Raw genomic sequence first — 21,692 nt, forward strand, 5'->3', positions numbered from 1 at the left:
CGAGTCTTAAGTGACAGAGGAGGGAGCTTGGTAACTATTATTCACTATTTAAGACAGTCTGGGTCCAAGTGCCAAGACTTAACGTTTCAAAGAGAAAAAATTCTAAAGACTTTAACCCAATATAAACTATTTTATGGAGCAAATTTATTTTTAAAAATTCTTAATGTTGGTCTTTAAACTGCTTGTAAGTACTCTGGGTTTGTCTTTCTGAACTTTACTTATTTATTTATTCATTTTATGCCCGAAATTGCTTTTTGAGCTTTAGTTTCTCTTACCCTGTTCCTTTTAGCATTGAGCTCCTATTGATACTCTAAGTCCCAGATCAAATATTACAGAATTTTATGTTCCAGTCATCTGTTCAGTTCTCTCTCTTTCTCCTCAGCTGGGGGATTGGGCAGACCTTTTCTAGAGAGATTGAGAGCTTAGTTATAGTCTGCACCAATGAACTCCAAATGTGTTTGACCAATCACCCCGCCAATATTAAAACAAAAGTATGCATTTCTACTAAAGATAAAGTAAAAGTGTTAGTCACTCAGTCATGTCTGGCTCTTTGAGACCCTATGAACTATAGCCCGCGAGGATCATCTGTCCATGGAATTCTCCAGGCAAGATTACTGAAGTGGGTAGCCATTCTCCAAGGGATCTTCCCAACCCAGGGTTCAAACCCGGGTCTCCCGCATTGTGTGCAGATTCTTTACCTTCTGAGCATATTAAATATACTTTTAATCAATTGCATGTCTAACATAGTACATGTAGTATAAAAATTTTAAAGTATGAGAAATACATACACACATGCACACAGTTATCTATTCATACAAAAGTTCTAATACTATCTTAACACATGAAATAGAAATGGTAATGTTATCTTAGCACCCTCCCATGAATCTTCTTAGGAATCTAAGTTTATAGACTGTGATCTAGGAACCCAACACGATGCTTAAGCACAAAGTAAGTGTTTCATAAAACATGCTGAGGAACTTCCCTGGTGGTCTGGGGAAGCAATTAAGACAGTGCTTCCACTGCAAGCGGCAAAGGTTCCATCTCTAGTCGAGGAACTGAGATCCTACATGCTGCGTGGCTCAGCCAAAAGAAAAACAACAACAGCAAAATCATACTGAATTAAGGGCGGAGAAGAGTTTAATCCAGTGACCATTAATGAAGCATCTTATACTACTGAGAAATAAAAGGAATGTCGTAAAGTAGGAAGTAATTCTTGGAGAGCATAAAATGCAAGTGCCTAATGGTTTTTAGCCATTTTATTTCTCTAACTCCCTTTCTCACTGAATCACCTCTGCTTTCTCATCTGACCCTCAGATCCTTCTGTTACATGACTCCTCTGATTCTGGAGTATGCTTGTGCTGACTTCCACAGCCTGTCAGGGGTGGGGATTAAATGAGAAGAATCAGGATGGGGACTTTTATTTTGTTCTCTGGTTTTCTGGGTCTCCTTGTTTCCGCTAACATATGGACGAGGTTCCACACAGGCCTTGTGACTCACCAGGGCAAACACTTGCACGGGCATAATGCGCATGCCTGCCTAATGGTGTTAATATCTTTTGGATTAGTGGTCCCTATGTCTGTATTGACACAGTTGCTCACAGCCCCTCTTTGGAAAGCATTCTGTTTTCTTAACGAGATCCCAGTGTTAATGCTGCCAGTGGGAAACTCTCCCTTACAACCTTGGGATAGCGGCTGCGCTTATGGGTGTCAGAAACAAAAGCTGGACCTCTGCCTCTTCTTGTCCTTTTCCTTTATTTATCCCTTCACTCGTCACCACGCAAACCCAGGCATTCAGCCTTTGTCATCCCCCGCCCTGCGTTTGTGACTGACCCGGACGCGCCGGCCCGGTCTCTGATACTCAAGCTCCCCTCCTCTGCCCGGTTGTCCTGCTGTGCCCTTGCTTCTGAAATCAGGATTGCGTGTTTGCCCAGTGTAGCTGCAAAGGGACGTGGAGGTGATGGCAAAAAAGTATCTGCCAAACTTAGGACCTGTCAGCATGGCACCAGACCTCAGATTCTCACCATTTGGTTAAGCAGCTCATGACAAGTCACATCCATAGCCTGCACGTAGGCTGAAGAGTAGGATCTAGTCCTCGAAGCATCTGACACCGCACTGTGCTCTTGTGGCTTTTGTGGGTCATGCAGGATAACTCTGAGGCTCTTCTTTCCTACTGAAAACTCAGAGAGACTTACCACTGGGTCACTGTTGACTCAGGAAGTCATTCCAGTTACAGACTGCCTCTCCTTCAGGGCTACTTCATGCACTTTGATTTTCCCAGAGCTTAGTCATTTCAGTATGTGCCCCATTTTGATGTGGTTTGCCAGTTCTGCTTAGCTGACTATTATTTATATTATGTTCTTTAAATCGAGTCATTTTTAATGTAAATAAAATAAGCCTCATCCTAAGAAACAGTATCTGTGAAACCAGGAGTTGGAGAGATGAGATATATTTTTGTCTAATACAAATTAAATTTGCTGGTTTTTAGAAATATGCATTCTGTTCTTCCTGGCATTGTGTGGGCTATCGTTGAATGCACACATCTCATCTGTTGGGATATTTTGGTAGGACTTCTCTGTTGTTACTGAGGAGAACCTTGACTGAATATGGTACTGTGCCAAGTGGATGGAAATCCTGCTTTCCTGATATATCCTGGGTTCCTACTTACTTACAACATGCATCCTCTTGCCCCAGGTTCGGGGATACTGTGATGGCTTGGCATTGTTGTCAAACCCAGATTTGACAGTTTACTCCAGGGTTCTCCTGATAAATAGAGTACCTGGTAAACACTGTTCACTGGCCAAATCACTCAACAGATCAGAGCTCATGTAACACTGGAAATGACCTTTTCCTGGTGCTAACTTCAGTCTTACCGGTTTCATTATATTTAAAAAAAAAAAACAAAAACCTTGCATATAATTCTTAACTTTGGGCCAGCAAAAGTTTTTGTGAGTTTGTACCTGTTGCTTGGTGAGGTTGCCCAGTGTCCCCCTTTCCAGAACTACCCATCCGCAGTTGGCATTTCAACCGACAGTTTAATAGAGAGGACATCTCATGAGTATTTCTGGAAGCATGATCCCTTTTAGGACAGATTCAGAATAGGGAATTCTCTGGATCCTTAGCACTCAAGTTGTGGTCCAGGCCACACAGCATCACCGTCACCTAGGAGCATGTATTATCTTAGGTCCCATCCCAGAATTACTGAATCAAAATCTGCATGTTAAAAAGATCTTCAGGTAGTTTACATCTGTGATAGAATTTGAGAAGCATTACTCTGTGATTAGCAGTGGAAAAAAGGAAGAGTATGTATCCTTACCTATAGACCCAGTTTCAATCCTTTCATCCCAGGCAACAAATGCTTGAGTCATTCTCTCGCCATCTTCAACTTTTACCATAGCTGCATATATGTGTTTTTATTTTTTTTCTTAAAATCGATGAAGTTAAATAGGTTTTATAAAAACTTACCCCTGAGAAGTCACAAGTCTGATATATTAGTCTTTTTTTTTTTCCAGTACACATGAGTATGAACCCTTAACTACAAAAGTGAGGGTATTTGTATATCACTCTAACTCATCCAAGTCACTGTGTTAGTGGGCCATTCCCTGAGGACAATTGGAGAAAGGTGACCCATATTTCTTTCAAGATAATTTGTATTTCCAGAAAAAGAAAAACCCAGATGTAAATAGTTAATACCTTGTGTTCCACATGTGAAGTTAGTTAAGGTAGACCTCACTTTTTGAGGCACAATATTGAGAGCAGATAATAACAATAATCTCCATCATTGTTTAAAAGCACAAATCTGGCACTTAATAGACTAATTCACAGTCACTCCAATTGCAAGTTTTCCTCATGAATACCATATCACAAGGGAATGTGAAATCCTCTAATTAAACATGATCTGAAAAGCAGCAGAAAATTGAGATGATGAGCGTTGTGGGGAAGGAGAGTCAGGGGCTCACTGCGTGGGAGAGTGAGAGAGAAGCGTCTGTGTCTCCCAGTTTGGAGCGTGTTCCCATCTTTCTGTGCTCTAGAGCTGGCCCTTTAATGGGCTTTAATAAAACACCGTTCTCTTTGATGATAGAACTGATTGCCAGCTTGCTTTCAGAAGCCTGATTAATAAACACCTAAGGATGATGTATTTCTGAAAGAAGCAAAAAAGCAAAACTTAAGGCAGTGTGCTGGAAGCGCAATGCCTGAATCTTGTCCCAACTCTTCAGAAGCAGTGCATCTGCTTCTTGAAGTGTTCTCAGTGAAAGTTAAAGGACAAAGGTCATTTTCACAAAGGCACCAGGAAAACAGATACAATGCTAGAGTCTCCCTTTTCCCTGTTCCCATGTACCATTTTCCCTTTCCTAGACAGATGAAAAAGCTCCCCCGCCCCACATGAAGAGACTGGACCTGTCCTCTTATTTACTACAAGAGTGTAGGATTTGACTTCTGGCTGATTTTGAGGCATTATTCTCTAGTATGAAAAATACTCAAATAATAGACTCCAAGATGGAAAATTGTCCTCAGTATGTCAGTAATCATTTCTTTTGCTGTCATGAAATCTACATTGCTTTTTTTTAATTGGGCATCCATGATCAGATTCCAAAGCCACCTCACCCAGTTTGATATCATTCAAGTTGACCTCCTGTATATTCACAAATATTTGATATCAGTTCTTGAAAATTAGTGTTAAAGCATCTGAGGTCTGATGACGTTTTTACGTATCACTTTATCATTCAAAATCAAATTTGGGCTCCATATTCAGACTTAAGAAATTTGATGTTACTTCAAATCTCAATGAGTAGGATATAGTAGCAAAGTAGGAGGCAGGGAAATGTGATAAGAACTGAGAAGTGAAGAGAGAAGAGAAAGCAGGATAGATTTTGTGTAAGTTGTTAAAGCATGGTGGGTGGGAAAGAGGATGGTGGCTGGTGGGGAAAGGGAAGCGCTGAACAGCTTCTAAGTCAAAGGAGGTGGCCAGCGGGCGTGGCTGCACTTTTTAGTGTCTGTATTTGCAGGGCCTGGGGAATGCTTTAGAAAAAGGTAGCTTCCTGCTCTCCCTCAGAGATAAGGACATAGCTATCATCTCTTTAACCAAATCTCATTCAGCAACTACTCCTTGTTCGTCTTTTTTTCCCAATTTATTTTATTGGTTATCAATAACAAGTTATACACCTTAACATGACATCATTTGTAAACAATGGTGTAATTTATAAGTATGTATAGATATATTTATAAATATTTAATTTATAAATCATTCACGAATATGTTTTTCTTTAAGAATTTAGCTTATAATTCAAAATAATGTATATGCAATAAAAATTACATATAAATATATAATGCATTGCATATAATATTACAGAAATATCAATGTGTATATTTATTATATCCATATATTTATAAATTATATATTTCAAATAATTTAATTTACAACCTCATAGAACAATAATTTTTCTGCCTAAATATATTGTCAACTGTTTTATATTTACCGAAGTGACATCATGAACATAAATGAACTTCATCATCTTATAAAGATAAATGCTTCTCTTCTTTTCTACCCTCGAACTCAGAAGAGTAATAGTATAAATGAATTCCACAAAACAAAGTATTTTAGTTTCAAAAATGCTTTGAGAGTGTTTTTGCTCACACCCTGTTTCATCTGCATAACTAGTAAAACTTTGATGGAGGCCTTCCCCCCAGGAGAAGCAACACAGGTCATCACTTGTGATTCCGTGTGGTTGTGATATGAGGAGTTGGAAGGCGGGACAGTTAAATGACTTCCAAGGTTCCCTGATTTTTAGCGCTTCTGTAATGAGGAACGAACTCTTCATTCACCTGGTACCCATCTCTCCTCATAGTGCTGGTCCTCAGGAAAAGGTTAAGTTACACTCCATTCATGTGTTAGGTGGAGAGATCCACAAAGTACATTCTGAAATGATTTTCCAGCACGCCGAGGGATCAACAGAATCTGGAGAACAAAAGTTGTCCCTAGGCATTTATTCCTCAAAATGTTTGGTTGCTCGGGTTTTATTTTTATTAAAATTTATCTCCATCCCACCCCCTCCAGTCAGACTTCAAAAATTGTACTAAAGTAATTTCAAAATTACTTTAAATTATGATTATAAATTCTTTTGAGAATGGAGATAATATATTTGGAAAAAAGAAAATCAGCAAAAGTGAAGCAACAAAAATATATATGTAAAGAAAACTAACTCCAGTCTTTACAGTTATGTTCATTTGGTTTTTGGCAAAAGTGCCAACACAGCTCACTTGGGATGGAATAATCTTTTCATCAAACACTGCTGGAACGACATGCAAAAGAATGAAGTTCTATACCTACCTCACATAAAATATAAAAATTAATTCAAACTCGATTAAATGTGAGGGCTAAAGCTCTTGGAAGAAAATATAGAATAAGTCTTAATTACTTTGAATCAGTCAGTGGTTTCTTAAATGTGACACCACAAGCACAACAAGGAACCAAAGGGGGGAGAAAAAAGATTGGACTTCATCAAAATGTAAAACTTCCGTGCCTTAAAGCATACCATCAATAAACTGAAAAGATAGTCTACAAAATGGGCACCAGTGTTTGCAAATCATGTATCTCATAATGGACTCGCATGCAGAAATATATACATGAAAAAACTTTCAGCTCCAAAATAAGGAGAACCCAGTGTTTTTGATAGGCAAAGAGTCTGAACCGACATTCTCTAAAGAAGATACACAAATGATCAATAAGCACATGAAAAAATGATCAGAGTCCTTAACCTTTTTTTTTTAAATTGTCTTGGAGTATAGTGTGTTTCCGCTGCATAGCAAAGTGAACAGCTATATGTTTACACATATCCCCTGTTTTTTGGGTTTCCTTCCCATTTAAGTTACCAGAGTGTTGAGTAGAGTTCACTGTGTATACAGTAGGTTCTCATTAGGTATCTATTTTATATATAGTATCAATATGCAGATATGTCAATCCCGTCTCTCAATTCATCCCACTTCCAATTCATCCCACTTCCCCTTCCCCCTTTTGTATCCATATGTTTGTTTTCTGTGTCTGTGTTTCTGTTTCTGCTTTGTAAATAAGATCTATACTGTTCTTCTAGATCCTCATATATGAATTAATTTTTAATATTTGTTTTTCTCTCTCTGATTTCACTCTGTGACGGTCTCTGGGTCCATCCACACCTTCTTAAATGGGCACAGTTTCATTCCTTTTTATAACAGTGATATTGTGTATATCAGCATCATTAATCTTTAAACAAGCATCAATCAAAAGTACAGAAAGGTAACAATTTATACCTTCTCGAATGGCTATGAAAAAGACAGATGGCAAGTATATTGGCAAGGATGTGGAGAAATTGGAACCCTCAAACAATGCTGGTGAGAATACAACATAGCGCAGCTGCTTTGGAAAATGGTCGGGCAATTCCTCAAAACGTTAACCATAGAGTTAGCACATGACAGCCGTTCCACTCCTAAACACACACCCCAGATTATTGAAAACATAGCCTCAAACAGGTGCATGAATGTGGATTGAAATATCACCACTGTCACCACCATAGCTACAACGTGAGACCATCCCAAAGGTTAATCAGCAGATGAATGGATAAACAAGATGTGTTCTGTACATACAGGGGAATAGTATTCAGTCATAAAAAAGGAAATGAAGCACTGACGCATGCTATAGTGTGGCCCTTCAAAACACCAGGATGAGTGAAAGAAGCCAGATATACCAGATCACTTGTTACATGATTCAGTTTATAGGAAATGTTCAGAATAGGCAAATCTCTAGAAACAGAAAGTTCATTAGTGATTGACAGGGACTAGGGCAGTGACTGCTAATGGTTACAGTGTTTCTTTTTGGTGTGATATAAAATGTTCTAAAATTACATTCTGGTAATACTTTGACAGCCAGCTCTGTGAATATTGCATTATATACTTTATATATGCCATTGCATTATGTACTTTATTTAGTTAGTTATTTTTGGCTGCACCTCGAGTCTTGAGGGATCTTAGTTTCCCAGCCAGGAATTTCACCCCTCACAGTGAAAGTGCCAAATCCTAACCACTGGAACCCAGGAAATTTGCTGAATTATGTACTTTAAATAAGTGAGTTGTTTGGGATATGGACTGTGTTGTTCAGTGGCTCAGTCGTGTCTGACCCTTTGCAACCCCATGCACTGCAGCACACCGGGATTCCCTGTCCTTCACCATCTCCCAGAGTTTGCTTGGACTCATGTCCATTGAGTTGGTGATGCTATTCAATCATCTCGTCCTCTGCCTTCCCCTCCTCCTCCTGCCTTCTATCTTTCCTAGCATCAGTTTCATTGAGGGATATGAACTATACCTCAATAAAACTTAGAAAAATGCATTCCATCATTTTGAGCCATTAGAAAAGGACCAACGGTCTTCTGAAACTTAATGTATCAAACAACATGCTAATGAAATGAAATACAATTTATAATTTGAGGTTGATGGTCAGGGCAAAGGGAAGAAGTTATAAGACCTAATGGGCACAGATGCAGAATTTTATTGCTGATGAATCAGAAATTGAGAAAAATAACAAGAGCAATTTGGAAAAGGGAAAAAGCAAGCAGGATGAAAGTTGGTATACAAACATGAAAGTTAGCATGCAGGAAAAGCTGGAGTTGTGACTTTAGGGGACAAGAAAATTGACATTGAGGTACAGTGAGGTGTCTGTGCTTTTCTTTTTTCTTTTTAGATTTTTTACATTATAGTTTATTACAAGATATTGAGATATTCCCTGTGCTATACAGGAGGTCCTTGTCGATTATTTTATAGATAGTAGATATGTGAATCCCAAACTCCTAATTTGTCGTTCCCCCTCCTTTTCCCCTTTAGTAACCATAAGTTCATTTGCTGTGTCTGTGAGTCTTTCTGTTTTGTAAACAAATTCATTTGTGTCATTTTTTAGATTTCCACATATAAATGATACATATTTGCCTTTTTCTGTCTGACTTTACCTCAGTTACTGGGATAATCTTGAAGTCCTTCCCTGTTGTTGCAAATGGCATCATTTCAGTCTCTTATGGCTGAGCAGTGTTCATTGCATGTATGTACCACATCTTCTTTATCCTTTCACCTGTCTATGCAGGTTTCTGCAATGTCTCTGCTCTTATATTAATAAGTAGTGCTGCTGTGAACACTGGGCTACGTGTATCTGTTTGAATTAGTTTCCCTTGGGTCTTTGGCCAGGAGTCTGGTTGCTGGAACATATCCTAACTCTATCTTCAGTTTTGTAAGGAGCCTCCGTCCCGCTCTCCATAGTGGCTGACCAGTTCACATTCACACCAGCAGTGTAGGAGGGCTCCCTTTTCTCCGAGGTGTCTGTGCTTTTCATCTCCTTCAAAGATTCTTCTCTTGGTTACTGCAGGGAACATTAGCTTACAGGACTAAGCAGAAAGACCACTCAAGTGTACAGAGTGAAGTAAGAAGTTGTTCTTAGTTTTAGCAGTGATTCTAGTTCAAATTTTGGTTGAGTGGCGAACTTGAGAAGGTAATAGTGAATCATCGCCGGTGAAAAACCATAGGATTATTTAAAATCTTATCAAAGGCCAAAGACAGTGTTGAAATTAAGGCTCTGGCTCGTATACTTTGACATAATAAGAAGAAATACCAAAACAAGTTTTAAATAAATGTCAGTGACACCATTACATCATACTGACTAATAAAGAGTGTATTTAGTATTATGTAATATTAGAAATTGTTGCATATTTTTGTGTGATTATACTTTTCGTGGCAAGTTGGTTTTTTCTAACCTGAAATGTCGTCACTGTTATTGTTAATAAATATATCTAATTTTTACGTACCAAGGATTATCAGAAGAAATTTAAATCACCTCTTTTTTTTTTTCTTTTTTTGACTGTGTACTATTTGTATTTTATACATTTGAAATAAAGCTAAATAATAGAAAGTGCCAGAATGCTGGTTTTTCAAGTCAGTCAGCATCATTCTGGTCCCAACCTTCAAGAATTTTTTTTTAAAGGGCAAATATTAATTGCCTATATGTCCACACAGAAATTAAATAGAATAATATAATTATTGTCTGTTCATTCACCAGTCCATCTAACATTAACTGAGCCCATGGTCTGTGCAAGGTACTGAGTAAGTAGAGATGAATTAGATGCAATCCCTGCCCCTAAAAATTTTCAACCTGGGAGTTCATAATAAGATATTATTTGTTAAACAATTGACCTTACACTTTTGAAGGTTAATTTTGGGGCAAGCATGTTTAAATCCCTTTAAAATCAAATATATCTATTTATTCATCCATTATTCAACACTTTATTCAGCATTTATTCAAAACTGATCGTGGCAGCTTTTCAGAAGTTATATACTTTTCACATCAGTGAGCTCCCCTTTGAACAGCTGATTTAAATGATTAAGTCACAGGCTTTATCTAACCATGTTGAATTGGTCATTTTCCCACCAAGTTTCATCGTAAAAATGAAATTCTGAGTTAATTCAAGTTTAAAAATTCCTGTGCTCATTTATTAAACTTTATTTACTCTTATGAAAATATGGGTGTTGGATCAGATTACCACAAGACCACCTCTGGTCCTCCAAATTCATAAATGTGTGTGTGTGTGTTTGCTCAGTTGTATCCGACTCCTTGCGATCCAGCCCACCAGGCTCCTCTGTCCATGGGATTTTCCAGGCAAGAATACTGGAGTGATCATACTCTTTTTTTTTTTTTTTCTTCAGTTTCCTGTCTTGTCCCTTTTGGCATGTCCTAAAAGGCAGTAAGAATAGAAACTTTTTCCACTTTTCTGGTGAAACAGAAAAGCTCCCATTCAGGGGTACAACTGGTGAGGTCTGAGGGTGCTTCATCCAGAATGACTAAAAGGCCAGAAGCGAGACTTAGCCACACAGGCAGCCAAGGTACCACATTCGCTTACACCAGCATCAATCTGGAGAGTGAGTCTCACATAGATAGCACTTGATTTTTTCATGCCTATATATGTTTCGGTGTGGGTTTGTGTGGGTCTGTGTATGTCTTTATACATATATTGAACAGTTGCACAGAAAAACAATACCTGTCATGTACAAAATTTAAAACTTCAGAAGATACAAAAAATGATACAGTGAAAATTTCTTCTTCTCTGCTCCCCTGGTGCCCCAGAGAGAACAAGTATTACAGTCTCTTTTGTGTCTTTCCAGAGATGCTATTCCCCGGCACCGCTGCCGGGCTCTTCTTTTTCCTTCCAAAGCCAGTCGCTTTATTTCGGTCAGTTGTGTGTGAATTGAGAGAGTAGTGCTGACATCCGTACACCACCATGTGTGAAATAGAGAGCTAGCGGGAAGCTGCTTTGTAGCCCAGGGAGCTCGGCTGGGTGCTGGGTGGTGACCGGGAGCAGTGGGATGAGGGGCAGCGAGGCTTACCAGGGCCGGGATACATGTGTACACAGAGCTGATTCGCACTGCTCGACGGCAGAAGCTGACACGATATTGTGAAGCAGGTGTATTCCAATAACATACGAAGGATTCACATATGGAAAGCACGTGACAGTAGTAGGTATAGCCTGTTTCCACGTTTGTAAACTCGAGTAACACTTGAGAAAAAGAACACAGCGAGGCGATGCCCCAGGGCACCTGCAGTGCTGACCAGGGTGGGGTCGTGCCAGGTGTGGGATGAAGTTGGGGCAAAGTGGAGGAGCCAGCACAGTATGAAGTGAACTTTGAAAAATAAGATCATGTAATGGTTTTGTGATAAAAATACAGTTTTAAGGTAGAGCATGTTTTCAAGAGGTCTGCTGAGCATGTAAATATATATGCGCGCCAGGAGTTGGCATTTCTCTTAGCCTTCAGTTGTGAACGGTTACCCTTGTGAGGCTTCAGTGAGTTGTCATCTATCCTTCCTTTGAAATAAGGATATTAAGTTGAACCAAATGTACATTTTAAGAGGAAAGTAGTTTTCTAAGGTTACAAATAAGTCAGGTTACAAATAAGTCAGCCAAGAAACAGGGGATGTTTTGGGGGGTAGGCAGTGGGAGTGACAAAGTTACTAAATTGTGTGCATTTTATTTCTAGTTGTGAATTCCTCTAGTGAAGACATGTTACTTTCTTTCACACTATAACTTTGAGAATTGTCTTGGCTTAACCCACAAAGCACAGAAGAATAACCATTGGCAATTTGTAACTAGTGAGGTTAATTTTATATCTAAATTAGTTGAGTCTCCTCATTTCTAATCTAAAGAATCACACAAAGTAGGCACAATGACTAAGAATGTACTCGGCATGTAGCATTTCTCAAGAGCTACTTAATACAGTATCTGTGGTCAGTGTTAAAACTTAGGACTGATTTCAAAGAGTGGTTCCATTTCTCTGAATGTATCTTCAGGTGAAAATCAGCTCTGTACTGGGATGTTTGGCCCGGTAAATTTTATTTCTAACATTATTCATTAATATTAGAAATATGAAGGGAACCTCAGTGTCCAAAATGGAGGAATGTTAGATTGATTTTAGCAGGTAACTTGACCTGAGATGGTATATAACAGGCTGTTATGCATCAATATATAAAGCTTTTAAGGATTAATTGGTTGATAACAAGACACATTGTTTACAAAATTATCTTAAATTTGAAAGAATAATACAAATCTCCATGCCTTAATTTATCAAAAATATATTTGTGTGTATTCAGGGGTAATTTTTTTTTCTTTTCAAGGTTTGTACAACAAATATACACTACTTCTTTTAGGATTATGAAAATACTTTAGTCTTCACAAAATTGGTAAAGAAAAGAGTTATTGTGGTTGGGCTTCTTTTTTTCTTTTTTCCTTTGTAAGATATTGGTTTGGAACAGTTTTCTTTTCAAATGATTTCCTTCCCTCAGATATTCTGAGGATCTTGTTACTTAGAAGGATTCTTGGATTTTAAATATTGCCAGTGATTTTTTAAAAAAAATTGTTTTGTGCCATCCTTTATTCATGTATTTTTTTAATTCAGAAGATGAACATGGATAGGTTAGTCATGCTTTGCTTCATTCCAGTGGAATTTCACCCTTTTACCTGCTCAGAGAATATCACTTTGTTACTGGGCTTTAGAAATCTCACTGTAACTACGTTAGTTCACGTGTGTTACTCTTTCTTCCCATGAGAGCACCTTTCAATGCTTTCCTAAGTTAGTCTTTTGCTTTTTTTATTTGTTTGCTTTGTTTCTCAGATTCGTTTTCTATTGTCAGGCAAAATAGTTTATTATTGTTTTTAAATTATGTTAGATTTCCAAGTGAATCATTTAAGAGCCACAAAGAGACCTGTGGATCTTTGTTAAGGTGGGTGCTTAGTATTAATGACCTTAGTTTAAATGTTTATAATATGCTTGCTGTGGATTAATTACGTTGTAAGTCAGGGACAAGTGGCATGTGTGTATGTCTGTTCTGTGAATGTGAATCGATAAAATATATGAATACACATCCTGGCAGTTGTATAAAATACAAGCCCCTCGCGCGCACGCACGCGTGTGTGTGTGTGTGTGTGTGTGTGTGTGTAATTATAATGCAGTGTGCTTGAAGTTCAGAGTCTGGCAGAAGCAGTGGAGTAAGTTGCAAAATAGCCCTTTCCTTGAAAGAATGTGCTTTAGTACAAAACGGAACTCTTAATGTTAGTTTTACATTTCTATTTGATGGAGTCTAAAGTTATGGAAACGACTGTAAAAATAATTTCTCTGAAAGACGTCTGGATGCAGAAATCTAACGGAGAAAATATTTGAGAATATGGTTCATCTGCAAGTACAACAGATACACTTTTCTAAGCACCACGTGGCATGGATCAAAGCATCCTATGACCTGCATCTGTGTGGCCAGATCATTAGCTCTTGATTGGAGCCCCAGTGGAGGAGTAACCCCTTCGTGTCCATGCCAAGTTTTCTTTCAGTCTCGGTGTCAGTCATTGTAGGGAAAGAATCTTCCTGCTCCTGTTAGCTTTGTTGTTGTTGTTGTTAAGTTAATTACCTACTTGGATAAATTTGTCTTTCTCAGTTATTTCATTCTACATTATTTTATTGCACTCTGCTTGGTAAAATTAACTTGTGAAAAGACTATACAGTTTGGGGGATGCTCTTTGTGGTAGACGGGAGAGAAAAATTTTGTAATATTCTGGGGAGAATCTCAAAATCAAGTACAGTTTATAATTTCCACTATGTAGACCAAATGGTAAGTTCTAGCCTTTTTAAAAATTTATGTATTTTTTAGTTGAAGGATAATAGCTTTGTAGAATTTTGTTGTTTTCTGTCAAACATCAACAAGAATCAGCCATAGGTATGAAGTTCTGGCCTTTTAACAAATCCTTTGCGGTCTGAGTAGAGAGGTCTGCCTCTTAACAAAAGCCTGTCGAGCACTTTTCAGATGTGATGGTAACATCTCTAATATTGGACTGTTCACATTTTGAAATTTAGCTCTTGCTTTGTAAGTAAAGTGTGCTGCAAAAGTAATTCATAAATTCCACGGGAAGAGGAAAGCACGAGTTGGTTTGTGTTCACATTTTGGCGACATGGGCTGGCTCCTCTTGCCTTTTAACGTCTGGGGCTGGTTCTGGGCAGCCGATTCATTCTCTTGTCCTCTGTATTTTCTTTCAGTTTGTCCCACGAGGAGCATCCCCATAGCCATCCTCTCTATGGACACGGTGTATGCAAGTGGCCTGGCTGTGAAGCAGTGTGTGAAGATTTCCAGTCATTTCTAAAGTAAGAATGATTTGATACCACTTTCTTCTTAGACGTAGCCGTCACCTCCCACTGTTCATGCTTTTTCCTCATGGAATGCCTTTTTGATGCAGGGTTTCACACCACCATTTTGAAGATAGACTCAAAATCACCATATCTAGCATAGTCATAGGAAGAGTTTTACAGATCTATTGAGTGTTGCCTTGTTAAGTGGAAAAGATTGATATCCAAGGGCAGTTTGATCCTATTCCTAAGATCCTTTCCTTATTTTCTCAGAATGACAGCGATTAAGTAAAAATTTTTCCAGTGTTAAACGTGTAGTAACTTAGTCTTTGCTTTTACTCACATCCCTCCATATTAAATTAATAACATAGGCACTAGCTCTAGTTTTATAAAATCGGTGTCGATTACTGGCCAATTACAACCTGATGATTGGATCTCTTCTTTGTTTCTTCACAAATGACTTTACAAACGTCCAGGAAAAGCTACCAATTTGATTCTTACCTTTTTATATCAGTGCTGGCTTTTGTTCAGATTCTTGTTGTTATAGGGAAAAGGATTCAGTTTAATTCCTACAGTTAAAGTATGACTGAAACTTGGGCTATCCCATTTGAATCTATACCACTGATTAAGCATCCCTTGAGTAAATGGTGTGTTAACCCTCTCCAAGCTGAAATGAGATGCTTCTGCACTACATCTTAAGATTTCCCTTAGATACAGTGCCTTGTCCTTTAAAAATATTGAGATGAAACTGCCCTGCGTTATTGACATCACATAAATATATTCATAGTATCATTGAATCTTTGATGTATGGACTGACAATAATACTGCATTATAGTCACTATATTTATATATCATGCAGCAAGCAAATATATGCATGTATAAAACTCCTATATATACAGGTACATGACGGTTTGCAAACTGGGTGTTGGGGGGCAGTGGGGAGTCTTTGCCTCTGACTTTTCTGTCTCATTCAAGCCCCATAATAGAGGTGGGCTGATTTACATGCAGGTTTCTGGTTTTGCAAGACCTTTATGTTATTAGAACAATCTCAGTATCTATCTTTGTGGACCCGGGTACATATATTTTAATAAAGCCATCCTTAAAGATACAGCGTTACCTGCAAGCTCTTCTGGTGAATATCATGTTTTTAACTAATGAATGGAAGCCTGTGAATCTGTTTCGGTGCTTTCCCGCTTAATATTTTACTTCAAGAGCATTATGTGGTCATTACAAACTTAAGTACTTAAAATTTTTTTTAAAAGAGATAGTTAAAATTGTTTCTAAATATTAATACTCAAAAGCAGTGATAGTTTGTTTTAAATTAAGCAGCAGCTCTTTACAATGATGATAATTCAAGTTAGTGCTCCTGGGCTTTGTTCTCTCCTAAATCCCTTATTGTAGAATCTTCGTTTCTTATTTCCTAATCGCTTGCCTAATTGTATTTTGATAATGAGAAAAAGATCTTGGCAGAAACATTTCAATTCTAGTTTCACTTTCTGTACCAGTGCTAATTTTGATAAATATCTTGATTTAATTTCACTCCTCTACAGAATAGCCAGTGAACATCTGTAAATATGATTTATTTTACAGAGTTTCTAGAACTATAAAATTACTATCAACATTCTTATTGACGTGTCAGTTTTAGAGTCATGAGGGAAAAGGGCACTTTTCCAATTGACCACTTAAAATTTTTTTGTTAACAGGCAAAGTATTTCCCACTCAGATCTTAGGTCCATTTATTATGTGAGCTGATGTTAAGTATATATATGTAGTTGGGGGGTGGGGTGCAAATATACCTCCACTAAAAGACAACACACTTTCAAAACCACATCCATTTCTAAAGAAATGGATCTGACGGTCATCAGTATAGAACCTAGACTTGATTCCTATAAAAAAGCCCATTTTTCTTCTAAGGATAATGAGTCTGGCCCTTCTATAGGAAACTGCCTATTTAGTTTTCACTTTTATTCATGTCCCTCTTTTATTTTGTGTGGTTTTGCACATGACATGGCATTGTTTGCTCAGTGAAATTGAAATGCTCACTATAGTCCTGCAACTGTTGCTTCTTTAGTTCCTAGTACTTACTTATTCATGTATGTTTGTTGGAATACTTAACGTTTCCAAGTTAAAGAAATCCAACTTAAATTGCCTTAAACCAGAGAAAAGGAGGGTGGTGTTGGGGGTTGATGACTGGCTCCTATAACTAGGAGTTCTGATAATACAGCTGGCGGCAAGCATGACTGGACCCTGATGCTTGAACAAGGTTATTGGAGTGTCGGTTCATTGCTCCGTAGCTCTGTTTTCTTCTGCGCTGACTTCCTATCAGGCTCTTTCCAAGTAAAAGTAAAGAAGACAGATTCACCTGCCATAAGTTGATTGACCCCAGAGTGCATCTCTTTTTTCAGTAGTTCCAGAAAACTGTTCTTTGCAGACTGTCATTGGCCCAGAGTGAGTAGGTGTTCTAGCTCTGAACCAGTCATAATGAGGCAGCCAGGCTTGAGTCACATGCCGACCTGCAGAGTGCGAGACGTTTTTCGTTCCCCAGGGGCCACACGGGGGCTGGGGATGAGGGAGTTGGTTCCCAAAAGTTAAAAAAAATGAATCTTATAAAGTAGCAAATGGAGAGTAAATGCTGAATAATAAAACTGCCTCTACTTCTTGGAGTTCTCTTGGTGCTTTCCCAAGTTTACCCATTGATTGACAGTCTATGACAAAGTCAGGATTTTGATATTCTTCCTCAGTGGTATCTTAGCTCTTGGAAATTCACAGTAGTCTTCTAGTTTAAGGCCTAGAGTGTTGAAAAGTGAGTAACTCTTGTGAGTTCACGCCCTTCATGTGTTGGTGGTCATGTTGGCTGTAGTGAAACCAGCTTTGCCATACGGCCTCTTGGAATGACATCACAGCAGTGTCATTATCATCGGGAAGTGATTTTGGAGCATTTCTTCTCAAACTGCCAGATTTTGTAGACTCTGAAAGCACCTTTTTCCTGGGCCCACGAGCAGGACCTTGTCCCATGATCCTACTTCAGAGGTATTCTCTTATGGCTTTAGAAAATTGATACTAGAGGTCTTAGATTTTCAAGACACTCTTACTTAACACAGTGTCGATTGCTCTGCACTCCCTTTTTTTTAATCGCCATGCTGCATAGCATGTGGGATCTTAGCTCCCCAGTCAGGGATCAAACCCACATTCCCTGCCTTGGGAGTGCGGAGTATTAACCACTGGACCGCCAGGAAATCCCTGCTCTGTCTTTGATTTAGAGGTCGCTTCATAGATTTTTTTTTTTCCACCTATCTTCTAAATCCTTGAATTTTACACTCCCCTGGTATAGCCCTGACCTGTTCAACAGTCATAGTTTGAAGTGCTTTACATACATAACTCATTTAATACAGCCACCTGATAGTGATACATTTGCAGTATTACTCTCAAGCTATAGATAGGGCACTAAGGAACAGCAAGGTTAAATAATTTTCCCAAGGTCACACAGCTAATAATAGGTGGAGTTCAAGATCTAAACCCAGGCAGTATGACTTCATAGGACTTGCTCTTAACTGTTATATAATAGCGCCTGGTTAGAAGCAGTTCATTTTATTAACAGTATGCTTACTGTGTACGGCAATAGGCATAAAGAAAGCTTTGAAGAAAGGCAGAATGGGTCCTGAAGCCAGTTGCTAGGAGTGTGTTCTTTGAGCTCAGTGTAAGCACGTGTGATTTGGGATGATGATAATAACTGCCTCGTAGGGTTGAGAGAATGAAAAGGTACATCATGTCAGGTGTCTGGTCTGTAGCAGGCATTGTCGAAAAGTATTAGTACTTCTTTTCTCATCTACTTAAGTGTATATTTAAAAAGAGAAATAATTGAAACTATACAAACATTGGGCTTCCCTTGTGACTCAGCTGGTAAAGAATCCACCTGCAATGAGGGAGACCTGGGTTCAATCCCAGGGTTGGGGAGATCTCCTGGAGAAGGGAAAGGCTACCCACTCCAGTATTCTGGCCTGGAGAATTCCATGGACTGTATAGTGCATGGGGTCGCATAGAGTCAGACACCACTGAGCAACTTTCAGTTTCACTTTCTTACAAGCATTTCTGATCTTATACCTAGGGAAGAGATTGTGACTATGCAGAGCTTTAATATGTCAGAAGAGACTGTTCTTTAACATAATCCTTAGCCATAAATTTCAGTAGAGTGTCCTACACAGTCAAAGGTGATCGTCGGACAGGGCTGGCCAACTTTTCCTGTAAAGTAGCCGGATAGTCGATATGGTAGACTTTCGCAGGCCACCCAGTCTCCGAGACAAGCACTCAGCTTGTGGGCACAGAAGCAGCCCTAAGACTGTGTGAGGACCGGGTGTGGCTGCATTCTTTGCACCAGTTTGCTGACCTCTGACCTAGGGTATTCTCTTTGGTGTCATTATGTTTTCAGCTGAGCCACATCCTTGAATTCCCTGGGCATCGCTCTCCTGGCTTGTTTCAGGTCTCAGAATGAGACCTTTTTTTTTTTTTTCCTTCTCCTCCTAAGGGAAAAATATCATAACTGTTGGTAAATCAGAACCAGAGATTTGACACTGTCCTGTGATCATTCTGCAGTGTTTGTTCCCAAGGTGAGGTATACCACAGGCCCTTGATTTCAAAGATAAATACTGTACAAATAACCATCCTGTTGTCTTTCCCTCCCAGCCAACAGAGGGATGGTTTATCAGAATCAGCAGATACCCAGTCTATTGTGTGCATTTATTTCCCTGTTTCTTCTCAAAACAAGTTGCAGTTTGAGTGTTTTTTTTTTTTTAATCTATCAACCGTGAGTTATCTTGTGACGGTTGTGTTTGTTGGAGGAAGCCGATACCAGCAGGTACCCATGCTCAACTTCACTGCAGCCCGCCAGCCCTGCATTGCTTGGAATCCTCCGATAACAGAAAAACAAAAACAAGCCCAGTACCATCCAGATAGGTGAAGTTCCGAGTGTGCTCCTGTCCGTACCCCTCATGGATCAGGCTTTTTGTTTTTTCTTTTTTAACCAGGTTGAAGTCACAGTCCTCACCAATAAAAGCAGGAATCTATAATTCTTCCTCTTTGCTATTTGAAAAAGGGCACATACCATTCTTCAGCAAGGTGGGGAGTGGATGTGAAGGTTAAATCATGACCACATTTTCCTGTTTCTGACTTGGAGGGTAAAATCAGACACAGATCTGTAGTTCCACAAATACCAGGCCCTTGTGTGTGTTTGGGAAAAAGTATAATTTGGGCCCTCGCTTACTAGCCATTTGAAAGAAATTTTGTTTTCATTTTTATCTTTTGGTTATTGCTCATGAAGAAAAGCACCATGCCATACAATCAAAACCCAAATTCCTTTACACGTTAGTCAGATGTACATTACTTCTTAAAGCCAAAATAAATTTTATATGTCCTCTTGGAGAAGACAGGGAGGGAAATGTCGCAAGAAAATGCCCAGCAATGGAACTTTGACCCTTTCAAAAAGGTTGAGGGCTGGAGACAGCAGAGGACATTTCATCACTAATTCACTTAAAAAAAAAAAAAAATTTTTTTTTCCTGTGAATTTCACTTCTGAAAACTGTGAAGAGTTTTATGTGCAAGAAACTCCTAAGTGCTGCTCTGAAATGTTTTCACAAGTGTTTTTATCATGGTAACATCTTGTTTACTTTAGTTCCCGGCCTAAAACTACTTGGAACATGTTAAGAAAACATTTCAAGAAAGCCTCGACAAAGAGGCTTTTGTTTCCACAGCCACCGCGAGGCTGCAAGGATCACAAAGGTGTTAACTTTCAGCCCCTTAAGCGCTTCCACATGAAATTCCAGCACCGATGTTTGTGGTTTTGGAAAAACAAAGTGTATGTTAAAGAAACCAGGTATATGCTAATACATGTCGAAGGAGGCCGGATATCATAAATTGTTCGAAACCCGTTCGTGGCTCTGGGTTTGCACGCCTGAACGTTCTGCAGTGAAATTACCTGTGGTGAGTACAGGAGAGCACGTGGGGAGACTCGCCTTCCAGAAGGTGGGCATATGCAAATTCCATTCTCGCCTCTGCATTTCAGTCTCCTGAACGGGGGGTGGGGGGTGGGGGAGGAAATTTTCCCCCATCAGTTCCCAGGCGACAAAGTCTTGGAGTTTTCCACAATGAGCTTAATATGTTTTTGGATTGACTTTCCCACTTACGCCTTTTTGAGATTGGTTTGAGAAAAAGAAATACCAGGTGGTACCAAGAAACATTTTTCCCCCCCCTTAAAGTCTCTCCTTTCACCTTTCGACATTGTTCAGGAGTTCAAGACCTTTCCAAGCACTCAGAGGTCAGAATGGCCTAAATACCACAGTGCCCTCTAGTGATCTATAGAATGTTCAATAGAAAAGTTGAGACAAGTTTGCCAAAGACAACAGGCCCAGTGCCACCTCTTTGCTCAGAAAAAAGCAAGTAACATCGGAATGCATCTTTTTTTCTGTCAGCAAACAGATTTTAGTCAGAAATGCAAATGAAATTTAATTTTTCCTCATAGGCTGTGAAAGCATTTGCGAATTTTCTGACTGTCTACTCAGTTCTGCTCGTCACTGAGCCTGTGAGCCCAGCACAATGTGTCACCCTAGAGACCGCGCTGGGTGGTCTTCCATGAAGTGCCATTAGTTAGCCCGGTGTTTCACGTGATCACTTCCGGCGTGTAATTATAAAGCATCCCTGAAAAGATAGGGATTGTCTTCACCGCACACTTTTATTGACAGTGTCTACCATATTACGGCCATGTCTAAATGGTAAAATTTATTATTAGCAGTAGTGTCACAAAAGTCTGAGACAGCGATTTTCCTTTCAATAAAAGTAGTTAAAAACCTTTTAGAAAATCCATAATTTTGATTGCTGGTACTTCATAAATGTATAACTGGTACTTTTTAGCTGTCTCTTTAGGGAAAAATGAGTTTTATCACCTGCCGTACCTGGGTTAATGAAATTGTGCGTTGGAATTTAGCCAGGATGAAAGATGAGATCATTCCAAGACACTAATATTGGCAACAGGTCTCATAAAAA

The 21,692-nt window shown here is 39.0% G+C and overlaps 1 protein-coding gene across 10 annotated transcripts in view; it reads left to right on the forward strand.

Moving 5' to 3' along the window:
* Positions 1-21,692, forward strand: part of FOXP1 (forkhead box P1) — a 611,760-nt gene that overhangs the window by 540,857 nt on the left and 49,211 nt on the right. For all 10 annotated transcript variants that reach the window (XM_043886570.1, XM_043886571.1, XM_043886572.1 and 7 more), the window contains one exon: positions 14,574-14,678. In XM_043886570.1, coding sequence (XP_043742505.1) covers positions 14,574-14,678 — 105 coding nt within the window. The remainder of the gene's footprint in view (positions 1-14,573; positions 14,679-21,692) is intronic.

Source organism: Cervus elaphus, chromosome 24, assembly GCF_910594005.1.
Source record: "Cervus elaphus chromosome 24, mCerEla1.1, whole genome shotgun sequence".
In the NCBI taxonomy this organism is placed as follows: Eukaryota; Metazoa; Chordata; class Mammalia; order Artiodactyla; family Cervidae; genus Cervus; species Cervus elaphus.